The following is a 17,781-nucleotide window of genomic DNA, read 5'->3' on the forward strand; positions in this document are numbered from 1 at the left end:
GATGCCAGGGTTCGCGCAGAGTATGAAGTCGATTTCATTTCTAGTCTCACCATTCGGGCTCCTCCACGTCCACTTTCGGCTAACCCGTTTGCGGAAAAAGGTATTCATTATACGCATATTATTCTGTTCTGCAAACTCTACTAATAATTCTCCTCTGCTATTCCTAGAGCCTATGCCATATTCCCCCACTGACTTGTCTCCAGCCTGCTTCTTGCCTACCCTGGCATTGAAGTCGCCCATCAGTATAGTGTATTTTGTTTTGACTTTACCCATCGCCGATTCTACGTCTTCATAAAAGCTTTCGACTTCCTGGTCATCATGACTAGATGTAGGAGCGTAGACCTGTACAACCTTCATTTTGTACCTCTTATTAAGTTTCACAACAAGACATGCCACCCTCTCGTTAATGCTATAGAATTCCTGTATGTTACCAGCTATTTCCTTATTAATCAGGAATCCGACTCCTAGTTCTCGTCTCTCCGCTAAGCCCCGGTAACACAGTACATGCCCGCTTTTTAGCACTGTATATGCTTCTTTTGTCCTCCTAACCTCACTGAGCCCTATTATATCCCATTTACTACCCTCTAATTCCTCCAATAACACTGCTAGACTCGCCTCACTAGATAGCGTTCTAACGTTAAACGTTGCCAGGTTCAGATTCCAATGGCGGCCTGTCCGGAGCCAGGTATTCTTAGCACCCTCTGCAGCGTCACAGATCTGACCGCCGCCGTGGTCAGTTGCTTCGCGGCTGCTGGGGACTGAGGGCCGGGGTTCGATTGTTGTATTCATATAGGAGGTTGTGGCCAAGTACTGCACCAGGGTGGCCAATCCTGCTCTGGTGAGAGAGTGCGTTACCGGTTCTGGTCACCGGGATCAGGCCGCACTCCAGGCCTGTTTGTGCAATTTTCTCAACACACGGTTTTTTTTTTTTGTATTTTCCGGTGGAGAATAGCTCGGCACCGGGGTTTGAATCACGGTCCTCTTGCACTGGAGACGGATACTCTACCGTCCCCGTAGAAGTTAAATTAAAAATTAATTTATGGGGTTTTACGTGACAAAACCACTTTCTGATTATGCACGCCGTAGTGGAGGACTCCGAAAATTTCGACCACCTGGGGTTCTTTAACGTGCACTTAATTCTAAGTACACGGGTGTTTTCGCATTTCGCCCCCATCGAAATGCGGCCGCCGTGGTCGGGGTCCGATCCCGCGACCTCGTGCTCAGCAGTCTAACACCATAACCACTGAGCAACCACGGCGGGTCCCGCAGGAGTTGTACGCCTCATTTAACCTACAGTGGTGCCCTACTTGGTCAGTCAAGGTGGACCAATCTGAGCTCGGTTATACCGCATGGATGGCACTCGGCTAGAGAACCTGGTACTTATGACCTGCACATGTACTTATGACCTGCACTTATGACCAAGACACAATGCAGTAGCTTAAATGATTGTGAACTAACGCATGTGAAAGAGAAAGTCAGGTTTGTAGGCGAAAGTATGGACGTGCTTTTATAAAAACCCGAATGCCATATACAATTTTTTGCTTGAGATGTGAAACATGCGTGGCGTACTTTCATTTAGAATCAAGGACAACAGGCCGAAACGCTACAATGATTAGAAGCTTTGATGGGATAATTATCGATAGTTATAGTCGGAATATTTATGACCTTCATAAAATATTTTCCAGATTAGTATTATTTCCAGATATATATATATATATATATATATACTATGTTTCAGCAGTGATAATCGTCGTGCCATCCGCACAGACCTAAGGTTAACAATGCGAAAGTTGGGCAGTTATTTCTTCAGTCTAGATAGGGAATAACAATAGGCCCAATATTTACCCCTGAGGAACTCCATTATTTATTCATTTGAAGTTAGAAAAGTGATTAGTAATGCTAACAGGCTTTTGTCTCTTAGTGTGCTAATAATGATGATGATTATGAGGATTTATTTCCATTTCCTCTGAAACGGAGCGGTGACAAACAGTCACCAAGCCTGCTCGATTTATTGAGGTACGCTATACATGTTTTTCATTCCACCATTTTTGTACACATCTTGTATATCTTCTTTTTCTGCGGTAAGCCATCTCTACCTCCTACTGCTACCTATGAACTGCTATATGCTGCGCCGTCTGGTGTAATAATATGCAACTGCAATGCAAAGTGTTGACATACGACGCTACGTGGCGCGCAACACACATCGCGCGACAAGTGGCGTGATACCATGGCAATGATGATGATGATGATTCTGATGATGATGACGACGATGATTTATTGGCCTCCACTTTCAAACGGGGCGGTGACAAGTAGTTGCCTAGCCATCTTGATTTAATAGGGTATACTGTACGTGTTTGTCGTTCCAGCATTTTTGTACAGATGTCCTTAATATTCGTTTTCGACGAAATGTGAAAACATCCGTGTGCTTAGATTGGGGTGCACGTTGAAGAACCCCAGGCGGTCCAGATTGCCGGTGTCCGCCCCCCCCCCCCCCCCCCCCCTACGGCGTGCCTCAAAGTCTGATAGTGGATTTGGCACGTAAAACTCCATAATTAAAAAAAAAGCTTTTCTTCCTCAAACCTCCCCTATCTACGTTGTACCGCTACCTGTAAACTGCTACATGGCTTGCCACCTGGTGTAATAACATGCCACTACAATGCGAAGTGTGCGCGTATCGACGCTACGTGGCGCGAATCTCGCGTCGGGTGACAACTGGCACAATGTGACGCGCATGATGCTGACGATTCATTTTGTTCCCTCTTGAAACGGGGTGGTGACAAGCAGACCTAGCCTGCTTAATTTAGTCAAGTACCTGATGTATCATACGAGATATCATAATCTGAGGACAACTAAGCACTTCTTATGAGCTGTGAAAGCGAAGGCAATAATGTCCAGTTGAAGACCGCTGAGCGGTCTTTCGAGTAAGAGTCTACAGTAACTATAACGAGCTTCTCGCGGGTAAGCAAGCGTTAGAACGCAGGCGAAAGTTTACGTGGACAAGGAACGCATGGATAACACATGCTTCAGAGAGCGAGGGCAACGTGGCGTCGCGGCCATGCCCTCTCCTCTCGCGCAACACCTGGCGCCCTACCTGCGGGTAAGCCTTTCACCCGCTCTGCTCCGTCGAGGTGCGCTCGTGACGTGGCGTCGCAGCCAATGTCAATGCGAGTTTAGGTACCCTTTTGCTGCTACAGACGAGACACGCCGGCCTCTTTTGTTCAATAAGCCATGTGACGCTTTCGCGTCAGTATATAAGACCACTACTGCTTTGAGAGGCCGGCGTTGGCGCATTAAGTGGGTTGAGAGCCAGAGGCACCGCTGACATGTGCTGACTTTCGCTTATAATCATTCTCGCAATTAGCTAGAGCAAGTTAAAATTGGTGTCATTTGTTTCAGACGCAAGGCAATACCAAAAGCATTAATGTTGATGTGTTTATGGTACAACAATGATCCCTTGAAAGGCGTTTCACAACATCTGCGCTGTGGCATGCGTCGAGGTTGTCAACGGCCGCCAATTTATTTGGCCTGAAAGAGGCAAGCGGCGGTGGGCGAAGTTCTCCGCTGGAATTAAGGCACATTGTAAAGCTACGCGGAACCACCGCGTGACTTGCCTAGTGACGCATTGTGGTGCGAGTTCTGCCACCAATAGCGGCACGCTTCTGCCACGGAGTAACACAGAGGAGCAAAAAGTGAGCGCCTAAACACGTCTACGGAAAACGCCCAATGTTGCCCCCGCTTTACGTTTGGCTGACGCAAACAGCCGAAGGTGCACTTGCGAATATATGCTGTTAAAACACGCAGAGTATTCGCGTACCGGTCCGAGTCTCCTGCGGGAGCGCTGTGCTCCTCCCCTGGCGCCCTTGGTGACCTCGTACATGACGAGGGAGAGTCGAGCTGCATTGGGAACGTCCTGCACGGGCAACGTGAACTCAAGCTCCTGGTCCCAGGTGCATCGGCCATCGTTGACCGCGCACTCTCCCGTGCGCCGCGTCTCGCACAGAAGCTCCGTGCCGTGGTAAAGGCCGGCCTCCACCGCCAGCTGCAAGCGTAAGCATCACACTTATTTGTTAATAAAGGCCAAAAGGGTCATACGCAATTTTTTTCCGACTCCTTATACTAATTCCTATATTAACATCGGCGCCCGCACGCACATAGCAGTCCGTAGCGGAACTTTGAAAACAAGTCTCAGTTTCGACCGAAAGGTGAAGCATTTATTGTGATGGCAAATTATTTGGCCGATGTAGGCAGTAATGCTATTAGTTTTATTATCTCTACAAAGTGCTGTCAACATTTGCTTACTAATGAAACTAACAAGCACGGTGTGACGCGCGCACAGGCAAACATGAACCCATCTCACTCGATGAACGTGGACACTCGGTCTCAGAACGCTGGCGTGATGAAGAGCGGCAGCAGCGGCGAGCGAATTCCCCTTTGTGCTGCCTCTAGGTGCAGCGCGAACTAGGCGCCCGACAACAGAGCGCAGACAAAGCCTCCAGATGTCTCGCGTAAGATAGCCTTCGAATCCCGTCGCAGAATGCCTGCAACCTAGGGCTCGGCCGGTCGCGCTCAGCCGCCGCAGCCTGAGCAGAAGACGCGATGCGCCACTAATCTGCACATTCCCCCATCCCTCCTAGCGCGCGCACATCTCCCCGTTCGAACAATTGTGAGCGAGAAGACCGCGCGCCCCGTGCGCCTTCCTCCCTTTGCGCGCGGGAAGACACCGTCGCACCAAGCCGCCATCCTCCTCGGCTCATCATCACATGCTGTGCCTGGTACCTATAGCACACGGCACGCGGCGCGATCTTGACGCACTCGAACTTTATAGGAACCTCACGGCAACGCCCACGTCAACGGCGGGAAATCGTCTCGAGTGTCCATATATTTTCTATCGCAATAATACTAAACACTTACTCTATACAGAGCACGCAGAGGCGCCTCGATGCGTGGAGAGTGTATACGCGCTACACATTTGCAACAACACCTGCCAATACTTACTTCGAGAAAGAGTATTCTCAAACAGGTCGTGAGCCACCAATTAAACCACATTATTCTCTCTTTATCTTCATCTCTATAAATTGCCATACCTTGCCAGCATGCCTCCCATTGTTTGATTAAATCTTTCTGGCAAAGCGTTCGTTTGAGGATGGTACTGCGGTGAACAAGGTGGCATTGCTTTAGAACCGCTTCGACAACGTCATACAGAAAGACACGTCCTCGGTCGCTAACCAGCTCAGTTGGTCCATCATGCCGTAGAATAATATGTTGTAAATTGAACGAGGCAACGTCACTTGTCGATGCAGATGGCAACGGTGAAGCCTCTGCATGTCGTGTGAGATGATCGATGGCAACAATTATCGAGCGCTTTCCATCAGGAGTGATGAGAAGAGGTCCGCACAAGTCAGTGCTGACGCTGTCGAAAAGGCATGCAGGACAAGGCAATGGCTGTAGACCAGTGATTGAACGGCAGGGAGGCTTCTTACGGCGCTGGCAAGCGAGACAAAAACAGATGTAGCGGCAAACGAAGGGGTACATTCCGCCCAAACAGTAGCGTAGGCGAAGGCGGGTGTAAGTTTTCAATACTCCGGCATGTGCGCACTGTGAGTCAGCGTGGAAGGTGGCGCATATGTCAGAGCGCAGATGGCGAGGAATTACAAAGAGGCACTTGTGTTCCTCGGAAAGATACATAGTTGCGACAGTATAGCAAACCGTCGCAAAGAACGAAGCGCGGCGCTTGACGGCGTATTTTCCGCGAAAGAGGACGCAGCGTGGGTTGCATCAACAAGTCGACAAGGGAAGTATGCCGATGATGGCTAAGGAAGACACATCGTAAGGAGGCACAGACGAGGTCACAACACCAGGTAGCAGAGTTGAAGCGGACAGAGCATCCGCGTCAGACTGTTTGCGTTCCGAAAGGTAAATGAAGCGAATGTCGTACTCCTGGAGCCGTAATATTCAGCGAGTCGACCAGATGGATCTGTGGCGACACACTCCGCGCATATTTCTGCGCACCCTCCACCTTCTTGTCATCCAGCTCAGCAAAACACAGCTGCACGCTGGACTGCGTGGCCGATAAAACAGCGCCACCGCCGCGTCACCGCAGGTATGCGTCACTGGCGGTCGCTATAGAAACAGGCTGCCCAGCTGAGAAGGACCGCTTTCTACCTTCCGCTACTGAGACGAACGTAGCGTTGGTATGCCCTTCCGCTGCCATCGTTAGTCGAATAAAGTGTCGTTACGCTTTTATATTGGGATTCGTCCTTCGGCAGACACGACATCCCACATCTGGTGACCCGGACGTGATGTGGGATGTCGTGTCTCTCGAACGGGCTGGTCTGCGAGGAAACCAAACCGTCACGTGGACACCGGCTTTAACACAACTTTTCTAAAGATCCAAAGCTGCTCTCTGCACCGCCACACTTCTCTCCCATCCTGTGCCAGACGCTCCCTTGGGGCTCTTCACGGACGCCTCTAGCATCACCGTCGGCACCGCCCTTATGCAGCGCGTAGACAACACCTGGCATTACTTGGCGTTCTTCTCCAAGAAACTCTCAGCTCGCAAAACGACCCCTTCTGCGGCCAGTCCCTCCGACGAAACCACGACCCCCGCCCCGTCGAGTTCACCAGCTTACTACAGAGAACTTCTGGCAATATACGAAGCAGTTCAGCACTTTCGCCACATTCTGGAAGCACAGCACTGCACTATGTACACCGAACATAAACCTCTGAGCTACGCCTTCTCTCAACGCCACGACAAACCCCCGCCGGCCCAGCAGAACCAGCTCTCATTCATTGCCCAGTTTGCCACCGACATCCACCATGTCAGCAGGAAGGACAGCGTGGTCGGCGACGCACTTTCACGTGTGGCAGCTGTTAGCCCTTCGCAGATAACAGGTGATGTCCTCGCCGAGGCTCAGACTACGGACGCCGAACTGCAGGAGCTTGCTGCAGCAAGTCCCCATACCTGAATTGACAACGACTATCTCCTGCGACATATCAACAGCACCAAGCATGCCTTACGTGACCCTTTCCCATCACCGTGGTCTCTTCAACCAGCTTCATCATCATCATCATCAGCCTGGTTACGCCCACTGCAGGGCAAAGGCCTGTCCCATACTTCTCCAACAACCCCGGTCGTGTACTAACTGTGGCCATGTTGTGCCTGCAAACTTCTTAATCTCATCCACCCACCTCACTTTCTGCCGTCCCCTGCTATGCTTCCCTTCCCTTGGAATCTAGTTCGTAACCCTTAATGACCATCGGTTATCTTCCCTCCTCATTGCATGTCCTGCCCATGCCCATTTCTTTTTCTTGATTTCAACTAGGATGTCACTAAGTCGAGTTTATTTCCTCACCCAGTCTGCTCTATTCTTATCCCTTAACGTTACACCCATCACTCTTCGTTCCATAGCTCGTTGCGTCGTCCTCAATTTAAGTAGAACCCTTTTAATAAGCCTCCAGGTTTCTGCGCCACACGTGGGTACTGGTAAGACGCAGCTGTTGTACACTTTTCTCTTGAGGGATAATGGCAACCTGCTGCTCATGATCTGAGAATGCCTGCCAAACGCACCCAGCCGATTCTTATTCTTCTGATTATTTCAGTCTCATGATCCGGATCCGTGGTCACTACCTGCCCTAAGTAGATGTATTCCTTTACCACTTCCAGTGCCTCGCTACCTATCATAAACTGCTGTTCTCTTCCGAGACTGTTAAACATTACTTTAGTTTTCAGCAGATTAATTTTTAGACCCACCCTTCTGCTTTGCCTCTCCAGGTCAGTGAGCATGCATTGCAATTGGTCCCTTGAGTTACTAAGCAAGACAAAATCATCAGCGAATCGCAAGTTACTAAGGTATTCTCCATTAACTTTTAACCTCAATTCTTCCCAATCCACGTCTCTGAATAGCTCCTGTAAACACGCTGTGAATAGTATTGAAGAGATCGTATCTCCCTGCCTGACGCCTTTCTTTATTGCGATTTTGTTGCTTTCTTTATGGAGGACTACGTTGGCTGTGGAGACGCTATAGATATCTTTCAGTATATTTACATACGGCTCGTCTACACGCTGATTCCGTAATGCCTCCATGACTGCTGAGGGTTCGACAGAATCAAACGTTTTCTCGTAATCAACGAAAGCTATATATAAGGGTTGGTTATATTCCGCACATTTCTCTATCACCAAATTGATAGTGTGAATATGGTCTATTTTTGAGTAGCCTTTACGGAATCCTGCGTGGTGCTTAGCTTGACAGAAGTATAAGGTGTTCCTGATTCTATTTCCGATTACCTTAGTAAATAGTTTGTAGCCAATTGACAGTAAGCTGATCGGTCTATAATTTTTCAAGTCTTTGGCGTCCCCATTCTTATAGATTAGTATTATGTTAGCGTTCTTCCAAGATTCCGGTACGCTGGAGGCCATGAGGCATTGCGTATACAGGGTGGCCAGTTTCTCTAGAACAATTTGCCCACCATCCTTTAACAAATCTGCTGTTACCTGGTCCTCCCCAGCTGCCTTCCCCCTTTGCATAGCTCCCAAGGCTTTCTTTACTTCTTCCGGAATTACCTGTGGGATTTCGAATTCCTCTAGACTATTCTCTCTTCCATTATCGTCGTGGGTGCCACTGTTACTGTATAAATCTCTATAGAACTCCTCAGCCACTTAAACTATCTCATCCATATTAGTAATGATATTGCCGGCTTTGTCTCTTAACGCATACATCCGATCCTTGTCAATTCCTAGTTTCTTCTTCACTGCTTTTAGGCTTCCTCCATTCCTGAGAGCATGTTTAACTCTATTTATATTATACTTCCTTATGTAAGCTGTCTAACGCTTGTTGATTAACTTCGAAAGTTCTGCCAGTTATATTCTAGCTGTAGGGGTAGAGGCTTTCATACATTGGCGTTTCTTGATCAGATCTTTCGTCTCCTGCGTTAGCTTACTGGTATCCTGTCTAACGGAGTTACCACCGACTTCTATTGCACACTCCTTAATGATGCCGACAAGATCATCATTCATGGCTTCAACACTAAGGTCCTCTTCCTGAGTAAAGCCGAATGGAATTCCTCCGGAATTTCTCTATTTTCCCTCTTGCCGTTAACTCATTGATCGGCTTCTTATGTACCAGTTTCTTCCGTTCCCTCCTCAGGTCTAGGCTATTTCGAGTTCTTACCATGCTATGGTCACTGCAGCGCACCTTGCTGAGCACGTCCACATCTTGTATGATGCCAGGGTTGGCGCAGAGTATGAGATCTATTTCATTTCTAGTCTCGCCGTTCGGGCTCCTCTGCGTCCATTTTCGGCTATACCGCTTGCGGATGAATGTATTCATTATCCGCATATTATTCAGTTCCGCAAACTCTACTAATAACTCTCCCCTGCTATTCCTAGTGCCTATGCCATATTGCCCCACTTGGCATTGAAGTCGCCCATCAGTATAGTGTATTTTGTTTTCACTCTACCTATCGCCGATTCCACGTCTTCATAGAAGCTTTCGACTTCCTGGTCATTGTGACTGGATGTAGGGGCGTAGACCTGCACAAACTTAATTTTGTACCTCTTATTAAGCTTCACAACAAGACCTGCCACCCTCTCGTTAATGCTATTGAATTCCTGTACGTTACCAGCTATATTCTTATTAATCAGGAATCCGACTCCTAGTTCTCGTCTCTCCGCTAAGCCCCGGTAGCACAGGGCATTCCCGCTTTTTAGCACTGTATATGCTTCTTTTGGCCTTCTAACTTCACTGACCCCGATTATATCCCATTTACTGCCCTTTAATTCCTCTAATAGTTCTGCTAGACTCGCCTCACTAGATAACGTTCTAGCGTTGAACGTTACCAGGTTCATATTCCAATGGCGGCCTGTCCGGTACGTGGCAACGTGCTGGCACACATTTCTCCGCCACGTCACCGTCCACCGGCCCTTACAGCCACCTTTCAGTGGACCCTACGCAGTTCTCCGTCGCGACGACAAAACCTTCACCCTGCGCATTAACGGGAACACCATCCGCGTCTCAATCGACCGGCTGAAGCCGGCGTACACCGATTCCGCCGAACCATGAAATACCAGTGCACCCACAGACGTCCATCCACGACCACCGATATCGTAGCCTGCTTCTGTCACTACACGCAATGGGCGTCGGGTACGCTGCCTAGATTTTTACAAGCCCTGAGGGCTCTCCACTCCGCGGGGGGAGGGCGGGGGGTGATGTGGCGACACACTCCGCGCATATGTGGCGACACACACCGCGCATCCGGCCCAGCATCACACAGCTGCACGCTGGACTGCGTGGCTGATAAAACATAGTGCCACCGCCGCATCACGGGAGGTATGCGTCACCGACGGTCGCTATAAAAACAGGCTGCCCGGCTGAGAAGGACCGCTTTCTACCTGCCGCTACTCAGACGAACGTAGCGTTGGTATGCCCGTCCGCTGCCATGTTTAGCCGAAGAGTCGTTACGCTTTTATGTTGGGATTCGTCCTTCGGCAGACACGACATCCCTCAGATCTTTCCAGGAGGCAAGCCAGCTTAATTCATGATGATCTGTAACCGTGTCGAATGGGCGGCCGTAAAGGTACGAGCGATACTTTTCTATAGCCCATATGATGGCTAGGGATGGTTCCCTACAACCTTGGTTCTCTGCAGCCGTACCTTGCCTCTGTTTCGGTGATGGCCACGGACGAAGAGCAGTCGTTTGCTACCCAGCACCTCCACCAGATGGAATGGGGGCGTCTACTTTTACCAGTACTACTTTTACAAAACAGACACGGTCGTAGTAAGCAAACTGACAATGACACGGAACAGCGCAAGAGCCTTGAGCTTCTCAATCCTTATCTTTTTGCATGAGCAGCGCACTGTGCTTCGCCAAGCAGTGATAATAATCTTCGCTACATTTGGGATAACGTCGGCATCAAAGAGAGCGTAGTTCAGATTCCAATAGATCCAGCAGCAACACAGAAGCCTCAGAGATCACAATTTAGCGTAGAACATTTTTGCTCAGAAAAAAAGCCGAAGAAAATGTCCCGGATAACACGGCCGCAGCGCCGCATGAAATCCCAATATAAATAATCAAAGAGATCGGACCAAAGAGCTAGGCACAACTGAATAATGTAACAAAGCAAGCGGTTACGACGAAGAAAATTGCGGCTGTATGGGTGAGAGCGAGACGGACCTCAATTAGAAAGGCAAATATCTAAGTGTAGGATGAGCTCATACAGGCCGTTGCGGTAACGTCAGTGATATACAGGGTGTCTTTTTTTTTAGCTGCCCCCAAATTTTTAAAGATTTCCTATGGCAGATAGCACAAATCGAACCATTGATTAAACGCATTGCTTTTACAGTTCCTTTAGTGCTTCAATATACAAAGCAGCGGTTTCTTCAAAAAGTAACTGGAACACCAATGCATTTCGTCGGACACTTAGAAAATTAATATCTCGGAATTGGTGCTGTCCAAAGACTTCGTTCCAAGTGGAAATTCCATGCGAACTCAGTGGCTATAATTCGTAAAGTGAAGTACGTGGCGTAAAGTAATTAATTAACAACTGAATTGGCATAATCACATTAGTTGTTCAATTGAACATTTTTATTTATTGGAGAAGTAATATTCGCCTTATCGGGTACATTAGATCAGGGGTTAGAATTGCGCTTTTTGCCACAGGCAATCTTTAAAAAATTTGATGCAGCTAAAGAAGAAACACCCTGTATAAATTGGCAATGCAAGCCAAAAAGTTGGAACTGTCGAGCTGGGTGGAAATGAATGATGTACTGGGGCAACCACAAAGTGGGTTCAGACCAGGTAGACGCTTAGAGGGTAATATGATAATACTATTCCGTGGATATAGATTTCAGTGGCTTAGAATAGACCTTTAGGATAGCATTCCTACATATTAAAGTAGGTCTACGACAAAGTACACAGGGAATTATTACAGGAATATCTGAAGCACAGAGGCATACATGCGAAGTTCAAGGAACTGCTGAGGGATATATATATATATATATATATATATATATATACACACACACACAACTGAGTTCAAATTGCGTGGGTAAGCCGAAAATAAGGAAGTGGTGGAAATTCTTCATGTACTGAAGCAAGGATGTCGTCTGTCTTCATTGGAATTCACACTTTATAGTAAGGGCATAGAAAGATGACTGCAAAACATTGAATTAGGGTTCCATGTATACTACATGAGTAATGGGCAAATGGAGAGAGGGAAGATCGAGGGACTGATGTATGCGGAAGACATAGTGCTACTAGGGCACAATGCAAGAAACTTGCAGACTTCTGAACATCAGTGGCAACGCAGCGACAAATCTAGGCCGTAAGTTTAGCACAGAGAAATCGGGAATTATGATGCTTCACGGAGAGACGAGTAATTACGTGGTGTCAATTCAACAGCAAGTCATACCTACAGTGAAGAAATAAATACATTGGCATTTAGGTAAACAAAGGCAGGACGTACGCAACAGCCTACCCAGATAATCTGAAAATAAAGGAGAAGCTTAATGCAGCAATAATGAAACATACAGCAGCTTGCGGCCGTAGTATATGAGGTGGTGCGTGGAATCTGGCAAGGAGTAATGGCGCCAGCGCTAACGTCTGCAAATACTATTCTGTTCTTCAATTTGGATACCATGTCCGCGTTGGAAGATAAAAAAACTTGGTAGGCCGGTTGGCTTTGGGAGCCACAGTAAAAGTTGGCGGTCGGTTTAGCATATGCTAAAGTTAATGAAGGCGAATGCGTGCGCGCTCACAAGATTCACTACATTACTGGCATTTTCATCCGAATAAGTTGTTACTTAATATTACTTGTTTTCTCCCAACAATGGTCGTGTTTTCAAGAGTCTTAATTAGGTGTGCCCTAATTAACTTCGCTCTAACTGACACCAAAGATCGTGGGTTTGATTGCCTTAACTAGCTAAATCTTATTTACCTGTTTCTTATTTAACTTCGACCTAATTAACGGCAATGCACTTGGGTTCCACTCCCACCAAAGGTCGGCTCTTGACCTTCACGATATCAATTCAACTTGGTGATACGGCCGGCTCGCCCATTTGTCCGAATTAGAGCGAGGCTTCGAGTACCTTAATGAGCTTTGTGTTAATTAACACCAAGGCTCGTGGGTTCCACTTCCACCAAAGGTCATGGCTTCCTCTCCCGTCGAAGGTTCTGGGTATGGCTCTCGACCTTAACGATGTCAATTGCAATTCAATATAGGGATATGGCCGGTTTGCCCATATCCCCACGATGGAGCGTGAGTTCAAGTGCCCTAATGAACTTTGCCATAATTAACACTAAAACTCGTGGGTTTGACTCACACCAAAGGTCGTTGGTTTGGCTATCGACCTTCGCGATCTCAATTGGAATCCAACTTGGGAGATATGACCCGTTCGCACATATTTCCAAGTTGGGCGTGGGTTCGAGTGCCTTAATGAACTTCGCCTTAATTAACACCAAAGCTCGTGCTTCCACTCCCTCCAAAGGTCATGAGTATGCCTCTCGACCTTCACGATGTCAATTGCAATTCAATTTAGGGTAGGGATATGATCGGCTCGCCCATACCTCCAAGGTTGGGCGTGGGTTTGGGTGCCTTAAATAACTTCTCCATAATTAACACCAAAGCTCGTGGGTTCCACTCCCACCAAAGGTCGTGGGTATGGCTCTCGGCCTTCACGATGTAAATTGCAATCCAATTCAGGCAAATGGCCGGTTCGCCCATATCTCCAAGTTGGGGCGTGGGTTCGAGTGGCTTAAATAACTTCTCCTTAACACTAAAGGTCGAAGGTGTGGCGCTCGACATTCGCGATGTCAATTTGAATTCAATTTGGAGATATGACCGGTTTATACATGTCTACACGCTGGTTCGCTTGAATTTTGGACCCACTGCGGTTGCTTAGGGGCTATGGTGTTGGGCTGCTAAGCACCAGTTCGCGAGATCGAATCCCGGCCACAGAGTCCGCATTTCGGCGGTGGCGAAAACATTCCTATGCTTGGATTTAGTTGCACGTTAGGGCACCCCAGGCGGTCAAGAGTCCCCCAATACGGCGCGCCTCATAATCAGGTCGTGGTTTTGACGCGTAAAACCCTATATTTTTTTTTATTTTGGTGCCATAATGCGGACAATGATTTTTTTTTAACAGCGAGTCAACCAAAGGTTTCGCCTCAGAACCGCAAATGAGGTAGTGCAGGGTGACATGCGTTGGGCCTCGTTTTAAGTCAGAGAGCGCAGAGCAAAATTAGTTTTCAAGAAACGCTCGGGAACATCGATCAAAATAAATGGGTGTCTGAGGTGCACAATTATTTGTGCCTGTAAAGCGTGGATAGAGAATGGAGAAACAAGTCGATAAAGTTGGCAACCAAGTACAGGGTAAATGGAAAGCCTAAATGGACAACCAGGAGTCATCAGAAGGAGACAAACAGAGAGCGCGAAAAGGATGCAAAGAATGGAAACCAAAAGGACTATTGATTTTCACAAGAACGGGAAGAAATTAGAAAGGAAAATCTGTACGGTAACACAAAGTGAGGTTGCTTGCTATCTAAAGCTGGAGGTGGTTGCTTAAGGACAAATACATGCAGGAGCAAATATTCGAAACCAGATGAGGCATGTGTATGCTGCAGCGAAATTCCAGAGACCACTCAACACATTTTAATGTAATCTGAAGGGATCCACCCAGTGAGACCCATAGGTAACGTACACCTTCCAGAAGCGCTTGGATGTAAAGTGCGGGAAAGCATCAACCGGTCAGCAGTTGAGATAAGCAAGAGACGTTTAGGATATTGGTGTAGGAAATCAGGGAATAAAGTGATAGGACCGGATCTGTTACATCCATTGGTAGCGATACAAGGTAGATAGAAAGTTTTGAAGAAAAAAAAACGATTTTGAGGAAGTATACACAATCATCAGCATGATCATCAGTCTATTTTATGTGCACGCAGGACGAAGGCATCTTCCTGCGAGCTCTAATTACCCCTGTCCTGCGCCAACCGATTCCAACTAGCACCCGCAAATTTCCTAATTTCGTCTCACCACCTAGTTTTCTTTCTGCCGTCCTCCACTGCGCTTCCATTGTCTTGGTACCCCTTCTGTCACCTTAATGGTCCAGCGGTTATCTAATCTGCGCATTACATGACCTCCCCAGCCATTTTTTCTCTTAATGTCTATTAGAATATCGTCTATACCCGTTTTCTCTCTGATCCGAACCGCTCTCTTTGTCTCTCTTAAAGTTATGCCTAGCATTCTTCGTTCCATCGCTCTTTGCGCAGTCCTTAACTTGTTCTCATGCTTCTTTGTCAGACTCCAAGTCTCTGCCGCATATGTCAGCACCGGTAAAATGCAATGATTCTATGCCTTCCTTTTCATTGATAACGGTAAGCTCCCAATTAGGAGCTCACGATGCCTGCCGTGTGCGATCCAACCCATTTTTATTCTTCAGTGAATTTCTTTCTTATTGTCAGGGTTCCCTGTGATTAGAACAAAAATGATATACTAAAAAACATGTAAAGTATGCCATATTATATCAGGTAGGCTAAGTGACTGATTGTCACCATTGTGTTTCAAAGGCAATACCAATAAATCATCATCATCACCCTAGCAATGACAGCGCAGGGCGCCCGGGGAAACAAAAAGAAGCATAAAGCACGCTTTCGCGCATCCGCGGATACACGGTAATAAGGAAATAAACGCTTCTTGTGGATAGAATGTATTCGAATTGCTCTACTTAGACTCGCCCACAAAATATTACGGGGCGCGCGAGCGCGTGGCGACACGGCCCTCCTCCTCTTTTAGCGGCGCACCCCTGCTGTCGAGACCGACGCCTGCGCGCATGCGCGTCACTCCGAGACTGCAAGCGTGCATGTTTCCGTAGAGATGGACAAAACGGCTCACTTCAGTGAGCGGCTCAGAACGGCTCCGCTCACTGAAATGAGCCGGCTCATTTGAACGGCTCACCGGCTCAATTAAATCTGTAACGGTGATTGGGTCGCTCAGGAGCGAGCCGGGTCTTTTGAGCCACTTCTTTAAAGAACGAGTGAGCCGTGGTTCTTTCCTTTCCACTCCCTCTCTCCCCAAGTGCGGCGCAGGGCTGCGCAGGACACATCAGTCTTTTTTTTCTTTTCCTTCCGCATGCTACCGGCTCACCCGTCTAGACCGGCTCCTTCAAGCGCGTCTCTATTTTGTTTTCTCTCCCTTGCTACCGCCTAATCCGTCTGACCTGGCTCCTGGCATCACGCGATAAGGGCAAGTGCTCCCGTAAGGATAGGTTTTCGGAATTTTTTCGTTATGTGTTTGTTTTTCTTTTAGCCAAGCCCTGAGCTCGAGGTTCTGGCAAACTTCAGGGGCTGTGGCTACCTTCATTGCTTATCGAAGGTTAGGACGGGGTTCCAAATACGGCCGCCCGAACTTCTTTGTTTGTAAAACACAATAACGCAAGCAAATGCATTAGAAGTCACAACTGAGTATTGTGTAGTTTAGCTAGAGGCTCCGTGCAGTGGCTTGTAATTCTGCAATACCTAGGCTTTAACACGTGGGTCGATAAGTAAGGTCTTGTAGTGTGTGTTCACTGCGTGAGAATTACTTTTTTTTAGTTACAGTTACTTTGGCCGTCTGCGGGACTCTGCTTCTGTAACTCAGTTTGCCTTTGTATATTTATGTAAATATATTTGCTCTCTTCGTCATCTGCAATCGTCAATCGTCCCCATCTTCAAATGCTGCCTGTACAGGCCCTGTTCCCCTCTTAAGAAAAGGAAAAGACCATGCCCAAACTTACTACATGGCTATTTTACTAATGCATACATGGTTTTTTTTTCATGAACGCCAAATAACTATACTTCATAATACAGGTTACACTGTAACCTCTGCTATAGAGTCTAGTTATTTGGCTTTAAAGAAAACGATCTGTGCATTAGTAGAATAACCGTGTTATAGGTATTTTTACTAATACCTTCGAAATGTTGCATCACCTCACGATGCACGATCGGTGGGAGTCGTGAGACATCGCTCGAACAACAGCTGTCAACGAACGGCGCCACCCTTTGCCAATAATTTGCCAGGAGACACGTTCTGACCGAAACAGCGCTCGCAGACAACAGACGACAACAAGGAAGACAGAGCACTGCAGTACAACACAAAGGGAGGACAACACATACAGCGCTCTGCGAGCGCTCTTTTGCTCGGAATGTATCTCAACCAACTCGCCCAGCAATGCGCACTTTGCCAGAAGACCCGGCTCTGACTGAACGGGTCGGAACGGCTGACTGAACGAGAGAGAAGCCGCACTCCAAGGGAGCCGGCTCTTCCAACGGCTCACTGAACGAGCGAGAAGCGGCTCTCCAGAAGAGCCGGCTCTTTTGGAGAGCGGATTCTCACTCGTTCATTGAGCCGTCCGGCTTTTTTCGAGAGCCGCTTCTCTCTCGTTCAGTGAGCCGTGCCGACCCGTTCACTCAACCAGCTTTCTCGCACTGCTAATAGATGGTGAGCAAATCGCACCCGGCTTAAAATCCCTTGATAATTTGAAAGTAGCGACACTCTTTGAACTCTCCGCCGCCGGGCGACCTCCTCACCTCCTCCTCGCCCCTTGTGCGTTCCCCCGCGGCAACGAGTTTTGCCTCCGTTTTTCTACACGACGATTGGTCTCCCTGTCGTTGCCCTTGGAAACGCGTGGATCTTGAGTTTTCCTTGTGTTTTTCTTTTTCGTTCGCGCCATTTTCCTCCTGAGCACGGCTGGCTCGGCGTAGCGAACGTTGCACGCTGCGTTTCCTGCTCTATGTGCTAGCTCTATGCCGGGC

The 17,781-nt window shown here is 47.8% G+C and overlaps 1 protein-coding gene across 1 annotated transcript in view; it reads right to left on the minus strand.

Moving 5' to 3' along the window:
- The window catches only part of Pi3K92E (phosphatidylinositol 3-kinase 92E), a 171,011-nt gene that overhangs the window by 53,218 nt on the left and 100,012 nt on the right, over positions 1-17,781 (minus strand). The window contains exon 8 of the mRNA XM_050172442.3: positions 3,815-4,039. Within this exon, the coding sequence (XP_050028399.2) occupies positions 3,815-4,039 (225 nt within the window). The remainder of the gene's footprint in view (positions 1-3,814; positions 4,040-17,781) is intronic.

This window comes from Dermacentor andersoni, chromosome 3 (assembly GCF_023375885.2).
Source record: "Dermacentor andersoni chromosome 3, qqDerAnde1_hic_scaffold, whole genome shotgun sequence".
NCBI lineage: Eukaryota > Metazoa > Arthropoda > Arachnida > Ixodida > Ixodidae > Dermacentor > Dermacentor andersoni.